The sequence below is a fragment of the Pongo abelii genome, chromosome 11, assembly GCF_028885655.2.
Source record: "Pongo abelii isolate AG06213 chromosome 11, NHGRI_mPonAbe1-v2.0_pri, whole genome shotgun sequence".
NCBI lineage: Eukaryota > Metazoa > Chordata > Mammalia > Primates > Hominidae > Pongo > Pongo abelii.
The window spans coordinates 81,510,016-81,533,470 of NC_071996.2; the positions used below are offsets into that span (position 1 = coordinate 81,510,016).

Here is a 23,455-nt window from a genome sequence, read left to right on the forward strand (position 1 = left end):
AACCCCGAAGAGTCGACGCCTCTCTAGCCAAAAGTAACTCCCTGGAAAACAAATTATGAGCTGAAACTCTGCAGTCCTGTAGCACACTGCTGAAATGAACAACATTATCAGATGTCAGTTCCTGCTTCCCTTGTGTTTAACAGAATCCAAGTGGCCACTCCTGCTCTCTTTCGCTCTGGTTTTCCTTCCAGCCATGGTCCATCCTGCACCTGCCTGTGGTCTGTAAATGTGTGGTCTACAGGAAGGGCCACTTCAGAGCCAGGCCACCATTAAAGCTGAGTTATTTATATATATTTCTGTGCTTTAATGTTGTTGGATAATATTTGATACTTGCTGGGTCTAGTTGATGTAAACTGGGCATAAACAGAAAGTGAAGAAAGCTTACTGCCTCCTTTACCACCACCTTCTTTCCCAATGGACTTATGGCTTAATGGGCTCAGAAACATTTTGCTCTAAATGGAGATAAATCTAGAATTATGTGCACCCTTGTGTTCTGCTATCTCTTCCCAGTCAAGAATCAGAACCATTGCTATCCCAATCTGTGAGTTGTTTTCTCCCAGAACAAGTAAGCCTTTCAATGGGAAGCTTAGCTAGGAGCAGGTGGTGGTTGTGACTTAGTGAATATCTAGGTGTTGTGGATTTGTTACAGTTGAGGGGGAGAAGGTAGAATTAAGCATGTGGAGGTGCATGGATGTAGAAGATCACTTTGATTGTTATTTCTTTTTTCTTGAAGAGTTTTTTTGCCAGAAAAGCCAGTCAGTTTGAGTAAATATGAAACCAGCCACTTGACCTCAGTGCTAACACTTTGTAGCCTCCAAAGCAAAGTGTCTGCTCCCTGGCCCCCGGCACCATTGATTCACCATGAGTCAATGACCCTTAAATAGAACCTCAGCAGGCTGGAGTTGGCTGCAATGAACTGGTCAATGTCACCCCTTCCTCTGGGTCCTGAAAAAGCTGTATCCACTGAAGCAAATGACTGCTATACAGGTTTGAGGGAGAAGGAGGAAGCAAAAAACAAACAAACAAAAGCAACCAAAAAAACTGTACTACTGAATTATAGGTTTTTCTATGCATTGACATCATACTGACTTCAACAAATTTGAGAGCTTGAAGTTCACTCAAACTTCCAGATCCCTGAGGTCACTGCTCAGTGGATTAAAAGAAATAAGTGAGAAGAAAGTCTCCTGATTCATTGTTTGTGTGTGTGTGTGGGAGTGTGCACATATGTGGACATTTAGACACATGCTTTAGGTTCAAACAGCTTTTTGGCAATGTGCCAGTTCTCACCCCTCCCACCCCCACCTCATTTATCTCGTCTCTCATGGCACAGTACTCCACACTACGGGACAGGGTCCGTTCATACTCCTCAGCTTTGGCACGCCACTTCATGCTGTCCTCCTCAAGGAGCTCCAGCTGCTGCTGTAGGTTCTTTGCAGAAACATTAGAGCAGTGCTAAAAGAGACAAATGGTGGTAACAGAGAGAATGGACGAAACAGCAGTAAGACGAGTAGGATATTTACCTGAATTATGAAACTCGTAAATGATACTTTTTAAAAAAAGAATAGGTTCCTGATTTATTTTACCTTAAACATATTTGAACATAATTATTTCAGAAAGAAGCCAGACACCCAACATTATGGAAAAGACATTTCCCAGCTCGAATCTCTAGTGTTGAAGATTTGCTCATCACACCCAACTCCTCAGAGATGCCATTCATTATAGGGTATAATTTTTACTTCAAAAGGCATAAAATATGTATTAGAAACATTTGATTTCTGCACTATAATTTTCCTGTCAACTTGAGCCTAACCTCAGGTTCATTATGCAAGTGCTCCAATCTCAGCTCAGCACAGTGGGGCTGCCAGGGCCAAGGCCAGAAGAGGATTGGGGAACAATTTACATTATTTGCACAAAGTGAGACTTCTTGCTTTCTTTTTCTTTTAAAAATAAATGTACTAATAAAATAAACTCTTTAAAAAGAAAGCTCTTTCCTGGCAAAAAACCAATTCAATTAACAACAACAGATAATTTGTATTTCTATATCTTTCAGTTTAAAAAATATATATTTTAGATTCACTGCATTTCATATAGTTTAGTGGATATCTTACATGTATTTTAAAATAAAATGGGCCATTATGATTTTATTAATGTTATACCTATTGTTAGAGTAAACATAATCTTTTCTCCCCTCAAGTTAGAAATCTGGAGAAGGATTTTTTTTTTTTTTTTTTTTTTTTGTTGGTGGTGGTGGTGGTGGGTTTTTTTTTGTTTTTTTGAGAAGGAGTCTTATTTACTCTGTCGCCCAGGCTGGAGTGCAATGGCTGGATCTCGACTCACTGCAACCTCCGCCTCCTGGGTTCAAGCGATTCTCCTGCCTCAGCCTCCCAAATAATTGGGATTACAGGCATGTAATACCACGCCTGGCTAATTTTTGTATTTTTAGTAGAGACGGAGTTTCGCCATGTTGGCCAGGCTGGACTTGAACTTCTCGGCCTCCTAAAGTGCTGGGATTACATGCGTGAGCCAATGTGCCCAGGCTAAAGAAGGAATTTTTTTAAAGAATCAATGTCTAGTGTATTACTGATGAAAATTTGATCTGGGAATATTTCCTTCTTTTAGGCCCCTCTTTTGAAGTCTGACAGTGGCATCAAACAAATCCAACGAGCCCTAGCTAGAATCAGGAGGCTTGGACTCCTCCATTCTGGGCTTTTATGGGTAAGGCGGGAATTTCTGTTTGCTTCAAATTCTTCATCCATAAAATGATAGCTCTGGCCTGGATGAACTCTAAGATCTAGATGGTCTTCCAGATCTGCAATGCTGAAACAGCACTGGCCAACAAAATGTGAACCACACAAATAATTTAAAATTGTCTGGTAGTCATATCAAAAAATCAAATGAAAAGACAGAGCAAAATGAATTTTTATAATATAATAACCAACTATGTCCAAATGTCACCATTTTAACATGTAAGTAATATAAAAAATACTAATGTGATTGCTTTTCATAATACCTCTTTGAAATCTGGTGTGTATTTCATACTTTGAGCATCCTCATTTGTTGCTAAATTTTGATTAGAAATATTTGATCTGTATTTTAATTTTTTAAATTTACAGTTTCAAAAGTTGATTCCCATACCCAAATTGTTCCCAACATACTTAAAAGTTTTCCCATAACTATACTGAGGATCAATTTTTAAATTTATATTTAAATTAATGCAAGTTAAATAAAATTAAAACTTCAGTTTTTTAGTTGCATTAGGCACACATCAAAGGCAAAAAAGTGACTGCCACGCTGGACTACACAGATCTACTATATAAATACACTTTAAAAAAATTTTTTCATGAAAATAGAGGTATTCAACAAGACTTGTACATTCAGATTTTCTACTTAAAATTTTTTCTTTTGTCAGAGGGTAGAAACGAATCACAAATAACTACCCCAATGGTTTAATTTATTTTTAAATTTAACATATACTAATCAATCTGCCTGGTTTCTTTCATATGCTAGCCCAAGCCCCAGCTAGAACTGAGTCTAAATGATAGTGTTATTAGATGCTTACAGGCCGCTGCACTGATGAGATGATGTCCACTCCTAAGGAAAGGGCCAGTCTGTGGAGATGGTCTACACGGGCTTGCTTTTCCTGAGAGCATCGGAGGTGAATCTGCACATCATGGGCATCACCCAGTTCCTTCGGCTGCTCTACAAACTCCAGCTCTCTTGATTTGATGAGACGTCCCAGCTACAATTTAGGGCATTAACAATTAACCTGGGTTTTTTTTGTTTGTTTGTTTGTTTGTTTGTTTTTGAGACGGAGTCTCTGTCTGTCGCCCAGGCTGGAGTGCAGTGGCGCGATCTCGGCTCACTGCAAGCTCCGCCTCCCGGGTTCACGCCATTCTCCTGCCTCAGCCTCCCGAGCAGCTGGGACTACAGGCGCCCGCCACGACGCCCGGCTAATTTTTTGTATTTTTTAGTAGAGACGGGGTTTCACCGTGTTAGCCAGGATGGTCTCGATCTCCTGACCTCGTGATCCGCCCGCCTCGGCCTCCCAAAGTGCTGGGATTACAGGCGTGAGCCACCGCGCCCCGCCTAACCTGGGTTTTATATGAAGACAGATTTTTTTTTTAAGCCTAATTTCTATAGTACATTTTGCTAGCTGGTCGAAATGCTGCCAAGCCCATTTTTAAACTGTTGGCATTAGCCAAATAAATGTTAGAATGCTGCAAATCCAGTGGTGGTAAAATTGAACTGCTAACGTTGTCAGTTCCATTAAAGAAGGAAACAGCCTTTTTGGTCATGACCCAAAACCTTAGCAAGATCTAGGTCTGTGCTCTGAGTAAATTTAGAGGCTATTTTAAAGGGATATTAATTAATATTCCTCTATCTTATGTTAATAGAGACCGTAACTATGAAGTTTTTGTAAAAATGCCACCAACAAATAGCACTCCATGATGTCAGGTACTTGAAGTGCAAAAAAAAAAAAAAAAATCGAACTTAGTTTTCGCCCTCAAAGAGCCTAGAATTGAATTGGGGAGGGGGGGTGGGAGGGGGTTGGGAAGCTATGCTTATCAAAAAGTAATTAAGAATCAAGGTAGTAAAATGCAAGATATGTGGAATAAACAATGAGCTGTAGGATTTTTGAAGAGAGAGAAATCATTCCAAGTGAGGTAGGATTGTTGGAAGGAGGTATAGGATTTAGATAAGAGGGAGGAGAAAGACAGACTTGTCAAATAATGGCAGCCTGAGAGTCAAGGGTTGGAGTTAGGTATGTGTGCATCATCTCTGAGGGACAAAGAGCTCAGTTTGGCTGGAACAAAAGGAAGAATAGGAACATAGTGAGAGAAAAGATAGGGGCCAGATTGTGTAAACTTCTGATATTAGAAGACACAATTTGGCCTTTATTTATTATATAATAATTCATTTTTAATTGCACAGTTTAAAACTCAGGGTTTTTCAGACATCCCTTCTAAGCCTTACCTCTTCCTTGACTTGATGGAACTGGACCACCTTGTACAGGATATCCTCGTAATCCTGGATTCTCTCTTTCTGTTTTTGATGGAAGTGAATAAGGTCCTTCAGTTGTTGAGACTTTTCTTTTACAGGGGCTCCTTTGCCAGTTAACTCCTCTGATTCTTTCATAATGTACTGAACCTCATCATTCAATTGCTGAAACATTGAAAGCAATAAAAAAATCTTGCTTTTAAAGAACTTTTTTACTTTACAACTGACAGTATAAAGGTCTAAACAATGAATCACTCTTTCATTTGTTAACAAATACTTATTATGAATGCCCCCATCCTCCAAAATATTTGGGCGTTGTGCTGGGTGATAGAGATACATTTTTCTATATTCACCTGAGAAGTTTACAAAAAAAAAAAAATAGCATGAGCAATGCAACAAAGGTTTCAAAGCTAGGTGGAAAAGCAAAGTCATACATTTCTATGGCATACCAAATATTCTATTCATCTGTTAAGTAAATGTATTTTAGATATTTTATGCAGCCCCATGATTATCTCTGATATTTAATACGGACTAGAATCAGGTGGTATGGTAAAAACACCATGAGAAGACGGGTGTAAAAATATATCAGGGGAATAACTTGTGCTCTATGATAAAAGAATGATCAGAATGAACCACCAGCTGAACAGCATAGTAGATAGACTGCTTCAAAAGCGGTCATCCCATGATCCACAAATAGCCATCACATGTAGGGAGGGATAAACTGCCTTCCCTTTCACCCAGCATTGCTCAGATAATCCAGATTCTGGAATAGAATTTGCAAAGGGGGAATACTTTAAAGACAATGCTACTATAGGCTGGGCATGGTGGCTCATGCCTGTAATCCCAGAACTTTGGGAGGCCAAGGAGGGTGGACCACCTGAAGGCAGGAGTTCAAGACCAGCTTGGCCAACATGGCAGAACCCTGTCTCTACCAAAAATACAAAAATTAGCTGGGCATGGTGGCACACACCTGTAATCCCAGCTACCCCAGAGGCTGAGACACGAGAATCACTTGAACCTGGGAGGCGGAGGCTGCAGCAAGATAAAATTGTGCTACTGAACTCCAACCTGGGCAACAGAGTAAGACTCTGTCTCAAAAAAAAAAAAAAAAAAAAAGACAGTGAGAGAAAGATAGAGAATGCTACTATCATTTCAAGCGTAGATCTTTTGTATGCAAGGTAAAAGTAATGGAAATGATTTAGACTAAGGAGATAATTTTCAGAAGAGTGACCTAAAAAGGGTCTTCAAGTTCAAGCATTTGGGCATCAAATATATGTGCACCACAGTGACAGGGCTAAAGAAGTGTGGCAATGGTCCTGATTTAGAGGAGCTTACACGTACATGCAAACTTGCACACAAACAAAATGCATATAAGCAGATAACACAGGGTGTATTAAAGAGCCTAATATAGGCCAGTCACATTTGCTGAGAGTTTTAAAAGAGTTTTCTGTGGATTACAATGGTGGGTGTGTTTGTGTGTAGCAGGTGTGGTGGTTATACTTTACGTTGGTTTTTGTCTTAAAGGAACCTAGAATGAGATACTCCCTAAAGGAATGTTCATTATTCTGATTCTGGGATTCTTTGAAGCCCACATTTATGAAGTAGTGACAGCTAGAAACACAGGTATCTAAATTTTGCAGCAAAGCATAAGAATCCAGGCAGAAGTATAATGTGAATAGCAGCTGGCAATTTTTGGCAGTTGTGTCACATTTTGGAGAGGCAGGAGGTAGGGAAATAGGGACTGCGTTAAGCAGTCAGGGTCAGGAACATGACTCATGGTTTTATTGCTCATATCCTGAAAGGTGGACTGGAGAGTACAGCAAAATTCCTGGGGTGATGGTACGTGCCTGGGGTGCTGGTGGGTGAGGACAGTGACATAACAGTGGTCACCTCAGGGACCCAGGGCAGCAGAGCCTCTGGGTCCGAGGTTGCCCATCCTTGTTCTGAGATGTCTCAATTTAAAACACCTCTGCACTCCCCAGGAAAAGAATTAGAGTGAAAATATAGCATAAATATATTACTAGTTTAATTAGCCATGTGAATTTTAAAAATCTGATATAAAAATCTATTTAGGATATTTTGTAGCCCTAATGCTGGCATATCATCAAATTCAAAAGAATGCAGGAAAAAAGTCAGAAAAATGTCTCTACAGTGGATTTTTAGACAAGCAATACTTATTGTTTAAAGAAATAGAAATTCACCAGCCTATTACAATTAATAAGGTAAACTGCAATCAAACAGTTTTAAGTATTTTTTCCATTCACCCAAATCCAGCAATATATTTCTTCACCTGGAACTGAGGCTTCATGTCATTCCATTTTTGTCGTAGATCTAAAATGAACTGGAGGCTCCCTCCAAGGTCAAGTGCAGACACAGGCATAAGTGCTTCCTGAAGGAGTTTTAAGTTGTGAGAAGTCTGAAATAAATATTGGACAGTTACACATGCATTTTCTTTGACATCTCCAGCAAATGTGATCATTCTAGATATGACGCAGAGTGTGATCAAATTTTTCAAACCCCATGAAAACACTCAGGATGTGGCATGAGCTCAGGGTTCTAAACCACCAAGGAGTAAGGCCCTTGGTTTCTGCTGCCTTTTTTGGTTTTATTGTGGTAAAATATACATAACAAAAGTTACCATGTTTACCATTTTGGGGTGTACAGTTCAGAGGCATGATATTTAATACATTCACATCAATGTGCAATAAACATCACCACCATCCATCTCCAGAACTTGTTTATCATCCCAAACAGAAACTCTGTACCCATTAAACAACTCCCCATTCCCTCCCTCTCTCTCCCAGTCCCTGGTAACCTACATTCTACTTTCTGCCTCTATGAGTTTGACTACAGGGACCTCATTTATAAGTGGAATCACACGATATTTATCCTTTTGTGTTTGGCTTATTTCACTTAGCTAGTGTTTTCAAGGTTCGCTCATGTTAGCTTGTGTCAGAATTTCATTCCTTTTCACATCCCATTGTTTTTCGCCTCACCTTTTTAAGTTGCTCTTTGAATGCCGCCCACTGCTGTTTCCCAGGCTTGCTTTCCGTGGCTTTAAGCTGCCATGCCAGCCGAAGGAGGCTAAGTTCTTCCCGTTCTGCTTTCTGGTTTTCCATGGTGTTCTTCATGAGGTACACTTCATTTTTCACATTTAATATCTCGTTCTCTTTTGCCTGTTAAATTAATAATTCATATAATGGCTTTTCTTTCCCAAGAGATACAGCTTTTTGTTGTATATAACTATTTTATGAGGCAAATTCTTTATCACAGCCAAAGCAGAAGACGATTCTGACATCCAAGCAAGTCTGAACTCCCCGCGCAGAGGCACAGTTCAGCTCTCGGAACCATATACTGTGCTTAGACATCCGGTCTCGAGTTCTTCAAGACCCAAGGGGTGTTTGAATTCCTACCTAGGGTCTGGTTATTCCCTGGGGTTTGAGAGATTATTTAATGAGCAGGGGATCCAGAATTTTTGAAGTGAAGATTTAAAAAATGCATATACCTATACGCATTTTAAGTATACTCCATCTTTTATTTTAACACGCTCATTGGAATACGTCAAAATATCAGTTATCAAGGGATAGGAGGGGACGGATTGTTCTGGACCACTGTTTTGTTTTGTTTTGTTTTTCTTTAAACTATTCCATTGTATACATTGCAATTATTTTAAATGTCCTTTGCTGTTTCTCAAGTTTCTCCATTTTGTGAGAACTGAAATGAGTCTGTTATCTCTGTATTCAGAACTACATCATACACTGGAAGCACAGTGTCTAAAACCAAAGATTTCACTTCCCAGCTTTCATATGTTCTGCTTGACTGGTTTGAAATCTTTTAAACAATGGTTTTAAACAAGGGGAAATTCAATTAGAGGTAAAATGATAATCAGAGCAGAGAGTAAGACTATGCGTGCTTTATTTCTGTAGAAACATTTAAAAAATGCACAGGAACGTTCATTTGGCAAAACAATTAGTATGTTTTTTACTTTAATAGCCAGTCTTTCTCAATAAATCTTCAAATTTCTATCATCTCAATGATAGCAATTGACAGTATCATAAATATTTAACAGGATATTTTAAAGATAGGCCACTTTATTTTAAAATTATTTTAAATGATACTGATATTGCACACATATTTTTATATTATTTTACACATTATAAAGTGGCAATTCCAAAAAATATATATATTTGTAGGTCCTAAATGAGATTTCCACCATGAACTTAAGAATCTAGTAATAAAATGATATATTCCCCCATTATTAATGATACATAATAAATTATGAAAGATATTAGACAACTACAGCAGAATCCACCCCAAATTATACTTTTATCTATATTATAAATAAAATTATCTTTCACATATTTTAAAGAAATGATTAAGCAGAATGTAATGTATTATATAATTTAATATAAATTTTGAAACTGCAGCATGCCAATGACAACTTTAATCAGAAGGATATGGTGGTCTGAGTGAGGTCTAGAGAAAGGAGAGCTAAAGTAGGATTCGTAGAGGTCTAGCTAGTAGGATCTGTGAAAAGTGATCATGCATTTGGCAGACGAATATTTTGGCCACTCAAGAAGATTGAATAATTTGCCTGAGGTCTAATTAGTAAAGACAGTACTCATTTTACTTCTGTGTAGGACATGGAAAATTTTTGCCATAATCCAGTCTAAATAGGCCACTGAAGCATTCATTTTTCGTTTATATTCATGCACCACGAATGGTTTTCTGATGTCTTGCTTTTCAGATACCTTGATAATAGGAAGGCTGTATCCCAGATAGTATTCTTGGTATTGGCCATTATAAATTAATAAATTAGCACTTTCATCAAGATGTCTGCCATAATTTGGGCCTGAATCAGTTTCTCTGATCTTAATGATTTTTAGATGAACTGAAATTTTTCCTATTTCTGGCTTGAAAATATGAGCCATGACAACCCAATAAAGAACAGAACACTCAACTGAATATACCAGCTGGCCTCTGCCTTCTTAACAAGCAAACTAGTCATGATGATTCAACAATAATGTTTGTTTAAAAGCCTAGTGGTCCAAAAGATATAAGAATAAAAAAAATTGTTTTACTTACTTTACCAACAATTTCATCTCTCCAAATGTTGCTAACCATTCCTGATTACGTGGGCTTTAATTTTATCAATAAGGAGGAACTTATTTATCATATGATAGTGGTAAAGACCTTAGGGTAGAGTGACCATGTTTATGACATCAAGATAAAAGTCCACCAAAGCACAGTAGTAAAATATATGCTATTTCTGGGAGATCTAAGTGGGCATTGAATATTATGATAACCTAAGTTTATTTAGATATAGATACAAAATATAATTTGGAATAAGTTACTGTTGCAGATCTTTAAAAACAAAAATCTGACTGTACGATCTTAAACATTCTAAATAAGTAACAAAGGACTTCTGGGTAGAATGGGGTAGCCAGTGGCAGAGCAGCACTTTTGCTTAGAATACCTAGAAAAGCTGGGTAAAATGCAGAAGGAATCCATTTGAAGGAAGCAGAGAGCTGCTCAGACAACCAGAACTAGAGAGGCTGACTCCAGAGAGGGAAGAACCTGACAGTGGTGAGCTCACCTATCATCCCAGGGGGATTTCCCAATTCTGTGCAGACAGGAAGCTGATAATCGAGACTTCCCTGGAGCAGAGAAAACACCAGAGATTTTGGCAGACACTTGGAGGGCTTCAAGCACAATGATCTTCTTCTAAAAACGTTGACAAAATACCGGGGGTATATCGGGCAGTGGATTAAAAAACCTAAGCAAAAGCCCTCTGTAAAGCAGAGTGGAGTTTTCCAGCAGACTACCCAAACAAAGATTGGAGTTTGTGACCTGCCAGGGGCAGAGACCTCAGAGAAAGCACCTGGCTCTCAATACAAAACTCTAGGAGCCTGAGGCGACAGGACTACACTGCAAACACAACTCTGCCAGCTTCTGATTGGCTTGAGTGATTGCCCACCAACGCCTGCCTGGAGAAAGAAGGGTGACCCTTTCTAGAAGAAGAAAACACCATCTGCTGATCCTCCAATTTTTTATACATAACGTCTGGCATTTGATAAATATTCGCCAGTTCTGCCAAGAAACAGGACTACAGGACTGGAAACCAAGAGAAAAATTAGACAACAGAAACAGCTCCAGATTGGCCGGGCGCTGTGGTTCATGCCTGTAATCCCAGCACTTTGGGAGGTGGAGGTGGGCAGATCACTTGAAGTCAGGAGTTCAAGACCAGCCTGGTCAACACGGTGAAACCTCGTCTCTACTAAAAATACGAGTATTAGCCGGGTGTGGTGGCGGGCACCTGTAATTCCAGCTAATCGGGGGACTGAGGCACGAGAATCTCTTGAACCCAGGAGCTGGAGGTTAAAGGGAGCTGAGATCGCATCACTGCACTCCAGCCTGGGTGACAGAGTGAGACTCCATCTAAAAAAAAAAAAAAAAAAAGGAAAGAAAGAAAGAAAGAGCTCCAGATCCAAATGTTGTAGTTAGCTTATGAGCACTTTAAGTGCCTAGGGTTAATATAGTTCAAGAAAGTATTGGAAAAACGGGAAAAGAGCAGACAAGAAACAGAATTTCATCAGTAATTTAATAAATAAAAAGTACTGACTGTAGATTCCAGAACTAAAATTTCTGAAATGAAGTTAGTAATAAAAAGATAGACAAAATTATGCAGTTTGAAAGTATTTGAATTCCCTTAGGTAAATCAGAAACATACATAATCAACAGATGGGAGAAGACTGATTGAACCATGTAAAAGTGTGAGAGAGAGACAGAGAGATAGATAGATAGATAATACATGTTCTAAATGTTCTAAACGAAAAATAATTTTTTTTTGCAGTAAAGCACCTAGATCACATAGGTACATGGGCAAATTGCTTAGCAAGTTTTCTTTAATGCTTAAGGATCGTGTTGGATAAATTAGAATCAGCTAATGCGTATTTTATTTCCAAGTAGGTTTATCAAGAATGGTTTTCAAACAACAGAAGTTGAAACAAGATAAAGAGAAAATTGTAGCTCCAAGTAGATGAGGGTAGTTAGAACCTAACTCTTCCAAATGAATTCAGGCTCCAGACAGATTAATCACATCCCAGGTACAGAGAAAATTGCAGCTGTCAGTTATCTTTGAAAATCTACAGAAACTAGAAGGGCCATAAAATTAGAGGACAGAAAATGCCCTGATTTTCAAAAGGAGGAAACGATGGATTACACAATTTACAGATTGGTAAGCTTCACACTGAAAATCAGTGCAATAAGTTCATTACTTATCAAGCACTTTGTGAGCATTTTGGAAAGAATGCCTTGATCGCTAGGAGCCAAACTGATTTATGTCAAATTGTCTATGTCATTGATAGGATACTAGGTAGGTAAACCTTCTTTTGAGCAGTTTGAGAAAGTCTCCCATTATAGACTTAATACAAAGATTATGAAGTAGTGGCTGAATTAAATACTATTGGGAGCATTCATGATTATTTTAAAAACTAGTTAATCAGTAAACTGCTTCATGAACTGGAATGCCAATCTGCCCTGTAGGCATTTATATTTAAGAACAAATTGCTGCCATAGAAAACTTACTTGTCATATCTACAGAATTAAACCCAAGACAGATGGCTAATATACTAGATATGTTCAAATTAGTTTAGCAAGATGGAATCATGTGTGAAGACTAACAAAGTAAAATTAAATAAGAAAGAATATAAAGGCCCACATTTGTATAAAAAAGGTAAATGGCTGACACAGGTATAATATGGGAGAGACATGGTTTGACAGAAGCTGCAATAAAAATATTATGAGAGTTTTGTTCTATCACAAGCTTAATAAGTACCAGCAAAGTGAAACTACTGCTAAAAATGTTAGCATAATTGTAGGTCTCATTAGTAAATAATAATGTCCAGTTTATTGTACTATGTGTTGCACCTGTAGTTCACTTTTTGGTTACATTTAATGAATGATCTTGACAAACCATAGAAAATCCTGAGAAGGGGGGATCAGCATAGAAAGAAAAATAAAGCTCCTTCATAAATGATGGAAAGGATTTTTAATGCTGCAGAAAAAACTCAGACATAGCAACTGTTTTTAATGTTGGAATGACTTTCATGTGTAAGAGAAATTAAATATGAATACTTTTTGTCCCTGTGTAGCTACAGAAGATTAGGAGTAGATATGGAAACAGATATATTTAACATTAAAAAAAAAGGTTTCTAGCAGCTGGCATTCTCCAACAATGAAATGAGCAGTTTCATTAGGAAAATACTTGAGGTATTGAAAGAGAAGTGGACTAACTATCTTTTAAGTATTCTATAGGGAATTTTATATGGGTTATGGGTGGATATAAGGATTCTAAAATATTTTACAGATATAACTCAAGACAGCTAAAGGTTAGGGTATTTTTCTAAATGCAATGGATCTTCACTACAAAGAGATCTGCTATGGTAAGAAACTCTTCAAAAGAAGATTCATCTTAGAAGTTGTCTTTAGCCCCTAGAAATTTTGAAAGGACCTTGTTGCATGCTTTCAAAATAACACAGAACTTTTGGGTGGACTTCTGAGGACTCTATATAATAATAACAATGTTGCATTTGGATTACAGTCACCTTCTTCTTAATAGTTAAAACAGCCTTCCTGTTATAAACTAACCAAAGTTCTAGGCCAAGCAAGCATTTAAATGTTGGTCTTCAGGACTGGTCTAGGTTGAATGAAGCAAAAGAGAACTCCCTAGGAGAGAACTGCTGATTAATAAACAGCTGAACCTTTGAAATTATTATTTTGACTTTGATGAGTAATCCTTGCAGAAGGTGTGATCCATTTAATGACATTCTTACCATATTTATTAAATTAAGGAACTCAAGCCCTAGATCTTGTGTTACAAAACTCTTCTTTAAAAATAGCTGCCACTGCTTCTCAGTCGAGTCAGAACAATGCTTGGCTTTAGCATCATCCTGCTCCTTCTGAGGGATTTCGGTTTCATAAAATTCTTTTAAGCTCTGAAACTGCATCTCTACCTGAAAAAGAAAAAAGAGAGTTAAGAACACTTAAACACATTTTTTTAAAGAAAAAGAACAGTAGATTCCAATAAAAACCTATATAAACCCTAAAACTACATTTTTTGAATTTTTAATTTTTAAACATTTTTATTTATTTATTTATTTATTTATTTTTAGAGATAAGGTCCTTTGCTCTGTCACGCAGGCTGGAGTGCAGTGGCACCACCATAGCTCACTGCAGCCTCGAACTCTTGGGGTCAAGCGATCCTCCCTCCTCATCCTCCAAGTATTAATAGCTAAAAACTACAGACTATAGGCACTCGGCACCAGGCCTGGCTAATTATTTTTTTTTTTCTTTTTTGGTAGAGACGAGGTCTTGCTATGTTGCCCAGGTTGGTCTCGGACTCCTGGGCTCCAGAGATCCTCCTGTCTTGGCCTCTCAAAGTGCTGGGATTACGGGCATGCGCTGCTAACCCCAGCCCATTTTCAGAATTATTTAAATAATTATTGAATATTTTCAACTTTTTGAAAAGATTCAAAAAATCTATTTGGATTGTTGATTGTTTGGGTAGAACACTGAGCTGACAGGTTTAATAAGCATAAAAACTAATTATTGAAGCCAAAATCATATTTATAAATTCTGTGTTTGTATGTTTTTCAATTTGGGACAATTTATGTCAAAGACCTGTGTGGTTTCATTTAAAGCCAAGTTTCATAATTCAGAAGAAAGATGCATACATAGAATCAGACAATACAACTCAGTAAGAAATACAGGCCAGTGAAAGATTATTAGTAAATCACGATTTACTTCTAATCAGCAATAAACCAGAATAAAAAAGTATAAATAATTACTAATTTTCTGCCAAAGTATTAATATTAAACTGCCTTCATGAGCTAATCTCTTATTAAGGTACATTACTATGCCTCCCTGGAATTATATTTTCTCATTTACTAACCAATGTAAGCAATATTAGATCATTTTAAATCATTCCCCTTGAGCAGAGTTTATATAAAATCAAATGTGTCTGTAGACCTACAGATTAATATGTAATTGGATGATGTAGAAATAGTAGAAATTATTTGACACAAGTTTGTATGCATTTTCAATAATACTAATGGCTGACAGGACCAGACTTAAATAGCTTGTAATTCCCAAGAGCAATCTAAACAGGGTAAGAAATTTCAGGCAATGGTTAGTCACTATATTTTAAAGATTTTAACATTTTTCTTAATTTAACTGAACTTGATAGGAGAGCCTGCAAATAGCTCTCAGAAACAGAAGCTCTCTCCTCATTTCCATATTCCATTTATATATGCCTCTATGTTTTGCTGATGCTTGTTCCCTCAGCCCAGGATGATCTTTCCTCAATTTTCTTCTCTTATTTATCCTTCATGAGCAGTTAAAATGCTGCTTCCTCCATGGAACCTTCGAAGATGCCCTAATAATAATTAACTATTTTGGGGGGTACTCAAAAATAGCTCTAGGAGAAAGAGAGCCATAATCAAATTATTACAACACAAAGACACATATACAGACAATATTATGGGCAAATTTAGGAGAGACCACCAACTCTATATGGAGTAAATAGGGAAGAGCTTCCCAAAGGAAGTGACATTTCATCTGTGTCTTGAGAAATTGTCCACAGTGAGAAGGCGTCAAAGGGGATCCCAGATGGGAGGGATAACTTGTGTAAAAGTGTGAAACACTAGCTGTGAAGACATTCGCTGATTCAGAGGACAATACATGATCTTAGTGTGAGCGAAGTACAGGTTGCACAAGCTGAATGGTAATAAAGAGAGAGAGGGATATTCGTGCTGGGATAAAACTGGCCAGCAGGTTTCAACTTGTTTCCTGCTGTAACCAATATAACTGAGATACATTCTCATTAGGTTGAAACCACCAATAGATGAGTCGGAATCAGCATGGCAATCATCAGGGCTTCAATAAGATTATCCATTATAGGCTGGATGATCTTTAATTCATCCTTCTTTTCCAACTGCTCAAAAAAACCTCCTTGAATGCAAATCAGAACCATATTATTATAGAAATTCCCTTAACTCTGTACTAGTTGATTTAGGTGAATTAATGATAAACTTTAAGACTTTATTCATTTGTGATAAAAGTTATTTGCAACTTCCTTTATTACACTTGTCAAGTTACCTGAATTTCAGGAGGTAATGTGATCAGATTTACCTTAGAATGACTTTTGTTTTGGCTGCAAAAAGAAGGGGAGTGTGAAGGGGGAAATATAGGAGGCAAATTGAGCAGGGAGAAGATGATGTCATTAAGCTGGATAAGAGATGATGACAGCCTGAACCGAGGAAGTGATGGTGCAAGTGCTGAGAAACGGGAGTTCAGAAATCTTTTAGGTTGGCTCAATAAACAGATATGGGAGAGCACGGCCTTTGAAATAGAAAAAACAAAAGGGAAAGAATTGGGGATTAAACTTCAGCTTTGATGTTTGCTAGTGCTTGATCTTGCACACCTTACCCCTCAGAGCCTCAGTTTCCCGTATTTACAAAATGGGGATCACAGTAACTAAAACATAGGGTGTTATAAGGATTAAATAAAATCAGGAATGAAAAGCACAGTACCTAGTACAAAGTAAATGCTCACTGAGAAAGTGATTGAAAGAGATATAGAAGCTCCTACATAGGATTCCTGAAAGGATGGTGGAGTCATTAACCCAATGCCAAAATACAGAAGGAAAAGCATATTTAAGGAAAAGACACCAGCTGTGTTTTGCTGAGTTGGAGGAACCTACAGGATACATAGCTAACTGAAAGCATTGGTTTGGAGCTCAGGAGAGTTGGGGCTGAGGAACCACTTTTGAGTTATTGGTGAAGAAACCATAGGTGGGAATGTGGTTTTTGTAGAAAAAGTGGGTACAATGTGCAAAAGAGAGGGCACAGGCAAGAATTCTACGACCCACCATGCTTTAAGAACAAAAAAGAAAAGTGAATTAGGAGAAAGGAGAAGGAACAGACAAAGAAGTAGACAGGATTATTCCACTTATGCGAAATATCCAGAAAAGGCAAACCTAGAGACACAGAAAGTAGATCAGTGCTTGCCTGAGGCTGGGGGTGGGAGCCAGGACTGACTAAAAATGTATGCCAGTGCTCTTCTGGGGATGATGGACATATACTAAAACTGGAGTGCTATGGTGGTTGCATGATTCTATAAATATAGGAAAAATCATTGCATTATGAAATATGAGTTTTATGCTATGTAAATTGTACCTCAGTAAATCTGTTCTTTAAAAAAGAAACCCAAAGGAGGTGAGAGTGGGTAACTGGGTCAAATAAATACTGCAGAAAGATTAAGCAGGATGAAGCCTGAAAATATACCACTTCATTTGTCAACCAGTAGGTAGCTTAAAAGAATGTTTTTAATGGAGTGAAGAGGTGGCAAGTGGAAGGGTTGAAACAGGAATAAAGCGAATTGCAGTGGGACAAGGACAGGATGAGCAAGTAGAGGTGGGGAATATCTTCTTCCCATTTCAAGAGTCCAAATTTGAGCCTGGGCATCATGAAGAAACCCCATTTCTACAAAAAAAAATACAAAAAAATTAGCTGGGCTTGGTGCCACATACCTGTAGTCCCAGCTACCTGGGAGGCTGAGGTGGGAGGATCACCTGAGCCTGGGGAAGTCGAGGCTGCAGTGAGCTGTGATCATGCCACTGCACTCCAGCCTGAGTGACAGAGTGAGACCCTGTCTCTCTCTCTCTCTCTCTCTCTCTCTCTCACACACACACACACACACACACACACACACACACAAAATAGTCTACGTTTTAAGGGAAATAAAATGATGGAGTGGTGGCCTTGGTGAGGGCAAGACTATAAGGACATAACTGTAGAACAAAGGGAAAGAAGCAACGGAAAAGAAATCTTTTAAAAATTAGAGGATGGCTAGGCGTGGGAACTCACACCTGTAATCCCAGCACTTTGAAAGGCCAAGGCGGGCGGATCACCTGAGGTCGGGAGTTCGAGACCAGTCTGACCAACATGGAGAAACTCCTCTCTACTAAAAATACAAAAATTAGCTTGGTGTGGTGGTGCGTGCCTGTAATCCCAGCTACTCCTGGCTGAGGCAGGAGAATCGCTTGAACCCCGAAGGTAGAGGTTGCAGTGAGCCAAAATCGTGCCATTGCACTCCAGCCTGGGCAACAAGAGCGAAACTCTGTCTCAAATAATAATAATAATAATAATAATAATAATAACAATAACAATAATAATAATAATAAATAAAATTTTTTAAAATAAAAATTAGAAGATGATTGCTGGAGCTAGATGCTGAAGGATGTAGGAATATTCAGGAAAGGACTAATCACAGATTTGTGCTGAACAGGAGGAAAGACTTTCCTCCTGTTTATTGGAACCATGGAGGACAAGTGAATATGTCAACAAGTTTGGAAGTCAAGGCCATTATTCTCAATGGCTTCATTTTTTTTTTTTCAGTGATGTATGAGTTAAGAACATTGGATGAGATTTAGGGATAGAAACTAAGGTAAGATGCTTGAGAATTGCTACCAAATGGGAGCCAACTAGGGAGCATATGGGAGACCCAGCTGAAGCAGAGCCCCATGCATTTGTAACGGGGCCAATCAGCACAATTGTATGATTTTCCACTGGAGTGTCTGGAAGCTTGGAAGGAAAGGCTGAGTAAACAGAGTATTGGATTGATCTCGTATTGGGAGTTGGCAGGGTTAGTCAGGGTGGAGGGCAGGGAGTTGAGGGGATGGAGGATGGAAAGGAAATGAGTAACCATTAGCTGGTGAGGAAGAAAGGAAAGCCAGAGGGGGAGCAAAGTAATGTACGGGGAGCATCGCCAGGATTGGAAGGATGGAAGGCTCTGCCAGGTAGGAAAACAGATTTAGCAGAAAATAGAAAGCAGGAAGCTAAAATGTTCTGATTAAATTGTTGTTTGCAAAGCTAAGCCTCCTGGTCCAAAGGACAGAGTGGATCAAAGTGGATGCTTAAATGAAAGCTGAGGAGGTTCATTTTTGGCAATGAATATGCAGAAAGCAAGCACTTCTTCGTAGCTTCTCTACCATTTCATGTCCTGAATTATAATATTCATCAACAAGATAATTCTGTCAGTTGGGAATAGTTTGGAACTTGCCAAACCATGAGAGTTTAGGGTCAAGAACTAAAAAGAACACAAAGGATAAATGCTTGAGGGGATGGATACACCATTCTCCATGATGTGATTATTATACGTTGCATGCCTGCATCAAATCATCTCATAAATATATATACCTATGTATCCACAAAAATCAAAAATTAAGAAAAAAGAAAATAAAGAGAAAAAGCTAAAAAGAAGTTAGAAAGGACAAACAGCTGAGTAAAAATGTAGAAAAGGATGCAGTGGTGAATTGAGAATATTATAAAGGAATTGGACAGAGGAGAGGTGTGCCAGCAGGACGGTGGTGGTGAGAGGTAAGAAGGAAGGTGTTGAGAAGGTGAAGGTGAGAAGATGGAAAAAACCAAGCACATACTTATCTTGGGTTGGCTCTAACCCTGAGTGAACCCTACTGGCTCTGCCTCCCACTAAACCAGCACCCATCTGCCTGAAGAGGAGCGTGATCTACATTTGCATGGGGATTACTAGGATCGGGGTTAAATAAAGTGGGAAAATAAAATAGGGCTTTTCTATTACTGATGACAGCTTCAAGAAGCAATGACTTTTGAGATGGAATCCAGTGTACCAGAGGGAATATTAGAGGTCATCTATTATAACCAGACAAAATAAGGCCTCAGAAGAAGCTCTGAGGGGTAACATATGAAGACACATCACACAAGGCAGATTCGAGACTGAACCCACAATCCTGTAATTTCCAATTCTGTGTACTTCAAATGAACCACACTAACTGCTAAGGTATTCAAAAAGATCCATGGTTTAGAAGATGACTGTTTTGAAGTAATTTTGTTGTATGTTTAGGATATTGTAAATATTTGTAGGACATAGTAAAAATTATTCCAATATAACCAGTTTGTTTATTTGTGCATATACCACAGTATCCACATGTACAAATTTGTATGATTTTTAATACAACAACTTATTTTTTGAGCCTTTGTATGGTGCCTTGAAGAATGTGAAAAAAAACAAAAAAACAAAAAAACAGAATCTCAGGACCCCAAATTCACTATGCCCAAGGGAAAGTTAAGCTTGGGAACTGGATCACACACACAAAAACTGCTTTGCTTTTGTTTCCAAACAGATAACTGTAATTTTACAGCTTTATGTCATAGCCTCTACTCCCTCTTTTCACATGTTTCCTTTATCTTATGTAAAATGTAGATTTACTAGATGTGCAACAATGCATAATTTACTTTTTCCCCATGTAAAAACGGAGGTTTTCACATGTAAAATGTAGATTTGCTGAGGCTAATCAGAGCCTCACAAGAATGTAACCAGCTGCCTCACTGCCTATCCTCCCTCCTTTTTGTTTTCCTCGTGCTTGCCCTTTCTCCTTTAAATACTGAAGTTCCCCAACCCCCCTTTGGAAAATGCACAGGTCACAGGTGCTCCTGGGATTTTAATTTTTTCCCAGGCACATCTCGACCTTGGCTAAATAAACCTTTATAGATTGAGAACTGCTGCAATCACTCTTTGGTTTACGAGAATACAGGGCCTGTAAGTGAGCCCATGCACAGGGGTAGAGGATATGGACCTACCCACCAAGGCAGAGCATATATCCCCACAGAAAGCAAGGACATGGGCAGTGGCCACCTTGCTGAAGAAGGTTAACACATAGTACCATACCTCCTCTGATGACTTCAGAAATGCCACGTAAGTTTGCAGGACTTGCGATCTGTAGTCAATGCTTTGGCCAAATAGGTTTAATTCTTCTGCTAGCCATCTAGCTTTAGAGGAAAGTGATACCATTTCATCAGATACAAATTCATTTTTCTCCATCATGGTTTTTGCAGCTGCTTCTAATTCATGTGATGTCTCCTGTAAAAGCAAAGCACTGGAGGTCGGAAACTGACAGGGGAATCATGAACATTCACATTTCATTATCTTCTGCATATCCATCAATTATGATTACTAATTGAACTTATACCAAGAATCTCCTCAATAAAGAAAGACACAACTTCCAAAATTCTAAAAAAAAAAAAAAAAAAAAAAAGAAGGGCACTTTAGGATGAAAATCATCTCAAATTATTCTTGGTTCTATCAGCTATTCTTATTTTGAGCACTCTATTTTCTGTGTCACAAATAAAAGAAAGGTTGTTTGGTATGAAGGTTTAGAAATGTTTTAAATAATTTAAATGGATTAATTATACATCAGATAGCTATTTGAAATTTAACAATACCTCCAGCAAATTCCTAAACTAATTTTATTATATAAGAGATGGCAAATTTATACAACTTATTTATTAGTTTTTAATTTACAAAAAGATGACATATCAATAGTGCAGTCTTATTTAAATCTCTATCTAGAAGGGCTAGTGGGGAAAATACTACATATCAGGCCTAAATAACCTAAAAAATCAGTGACTTTGACTTGCTCAGGGATGTTCTCCTGTGTTTTCTTCTGAGTGTAATTTCTGTTATGTGAACTCCAACCATTGATTAAATGGATGAATAGAAATCGTAGGCATGACGATTATGCATGTCATAGAAAGAGCCATGTAAAATTTCACGTGAGACCAACCTAAAAACCAAGCAAAATGAAAGAAAAAGCTCTGCAGCAATGAGAGATTGCTTCCCTACTTGTGATTAATACGCTTCCCAAGTACTCCATTGAATGAAGGTAATTTTAATTTACAGGCCTTGCTTCATGATAGCACTCTGGGAAGGAAGGAAGCGGGGAATTCCTTCCCTTGTAATCTCCTTCCCATTTCTAAAATGTTTACAATTAAAAAATGAAATGGAGTTCAGATATAAGTTCTAAGTATTCTAAATAATAAATAAAAAATACCCCATTTAACAAAAAAATTGGTGTGTTTGTCAGCTTCCGGTGGGAACACAGTCCATAAAGGAGGCTCTTCTGCTGAGAACTGGAGTCACAGGCCTCTTCCTGCTGACCTGGGAGAACCAGGGGAGGGCACTTGACTCACGTTCCTTAAACTTGAGGGCAGGTTTGGAGCCAAGTGCCAAGTGAAAGGGGTAGAAGGGAGCTGGAGAAGGTGCTGTGGTGGGGGTGGGGCACTTTCCGTCTCTGAATGTTAGGTAAGCAAACAAGGTTGTTTTTATTTATATACTTGGAATCTTGCAATAACGCATGTTGCTTCTGGTAATTTTTTTGGTAACTTGCTCTTGCAGAAAAAATTGCCAATAGTCAGAGAAGCACTGTCCCTGCCTCCTCTGTCACCCCCAAAATGAGGCTTTTTTTGAGAAACTGCCCAGGCAAGAAAAGGGAACGAAATGAATGTTTAATACCCAGCCATAATGCTGACTTTCAGTGAGCACAAATGCCCTAATAAAGGCACATATAAATATAATTTAGACACATAAGAATATGGTTTTTAAGTCATTATGTGCTACGTATGAATTTAGAATTGTAAACCTCAAGTGAGCTAGGATTAAGTTTATAGCTATCAAATATTTTTAAAATTATATTTACAAAATTATAGCCATAATAATCATTCTCATTTTATTTACCTTAGCTTGGATATCTAGTTCCAGATATTTATTCAAAATCTTCTCTGATTCAGAACGGGTAGAACCGACATCCATTGCATTAGAAAGTACTGGACTGATTTTCTGAATTGACATTTCCACCTTTAGGAGTGAATAATATATGGCAGTCTTAGTAATATATTTTTGCATATATGTACGCACATGTGTCAGGAAGATAAATATTATTTTATAGATTCTCGTTATACTTGAAATATATTTTACCAATATTAATCTAATATACTTTTAAATATTCAGAATTTCATGTTTTAATAATGCTGCTCTTCATAGGAGGTAATACTTGTGGCCTACCAACAAAGGTTATATGTTGAAAAAATTTCTTTTATTAACAGCTATGAGATATAAGCAATCATCCACATCCTCTAATAACTTATCTATATTACCTATGAAGGATAATGCATTTGCTAACACATCAACACAGATGAATTTATCTGTGAGTTGAATAGGACCCAATTTATAGGCACGTTTTAAAGGCAAGATCCAGAGCATGAGCATTGCAGTATTTTGGGAAGAGGGACTCCGGGGAAGCACCAAACCCTGGACATGTTGTAGTAAAACACAGGGACATACTTAGGACATTTAATTGATGAGCTTGGAGGACTATGATTTGATCCTCAGTGGACATGAGTCAATGACTAAAATGACCCTTGAAGGGTTCTGTTCCATTCAAGTAACATGCTTTGTCCCCTTGCTCTAACTCTAGTCCATACTCACCAGACTCAAATTGGCTCCAAATTGGCAATAGGACAAACAGCAACAGCTGAGGTCCTACTGTTCCACCACCACCAAATTAGCTTGGGTCTCAAGCTCC

General features: G+C 38.1%; 1 protein-coding gene across 1 annotated transcript in view; it reads right to left on the bottom strand.

Annotated features, from left to right (window-relative positions):
* Positions 1-23,455, bottom strand: part of CCDC141 (coiled-coil domain containing 141) — a 228,237-nt gene that overhangs the window by 36,678 nt on the left and 168,104 nt on the right. The window contains exons 11-18 of the mRNA XM_054549559.2: positions 22,609-22,728; positions 20,764-20,955; positions 13,833-14,012; positions 7,995-8,174; positions 7,289-7,414; positions 4,975-5,163; positions 3,560-3,739; positions 1,303-1,452 (exon numbers count right to left, since the gene is read on the bottom strand). Of these exons, the coding sequence (XP_054405534.1) occupies positions 1,303-1,452; positions 3,560-3,739; positions 4,975-5,163; positions 7,289-7,414; positions 7,995-8,174; positions 13,833-14,012; positions 20,764-20,955; positions 22,609-22,728 (1,317 nt within the window). The remainder of the gene's footprint in view (positions 1-1,302; positions 1,453-3,559; positions 3,740-4,974; positions 5,164-7,288; positions 7,415-7,994; positions 8,175-13,832; positions 14,013-20,763; positions 20,956-22,608; positions 22,729-23,455) is intronic.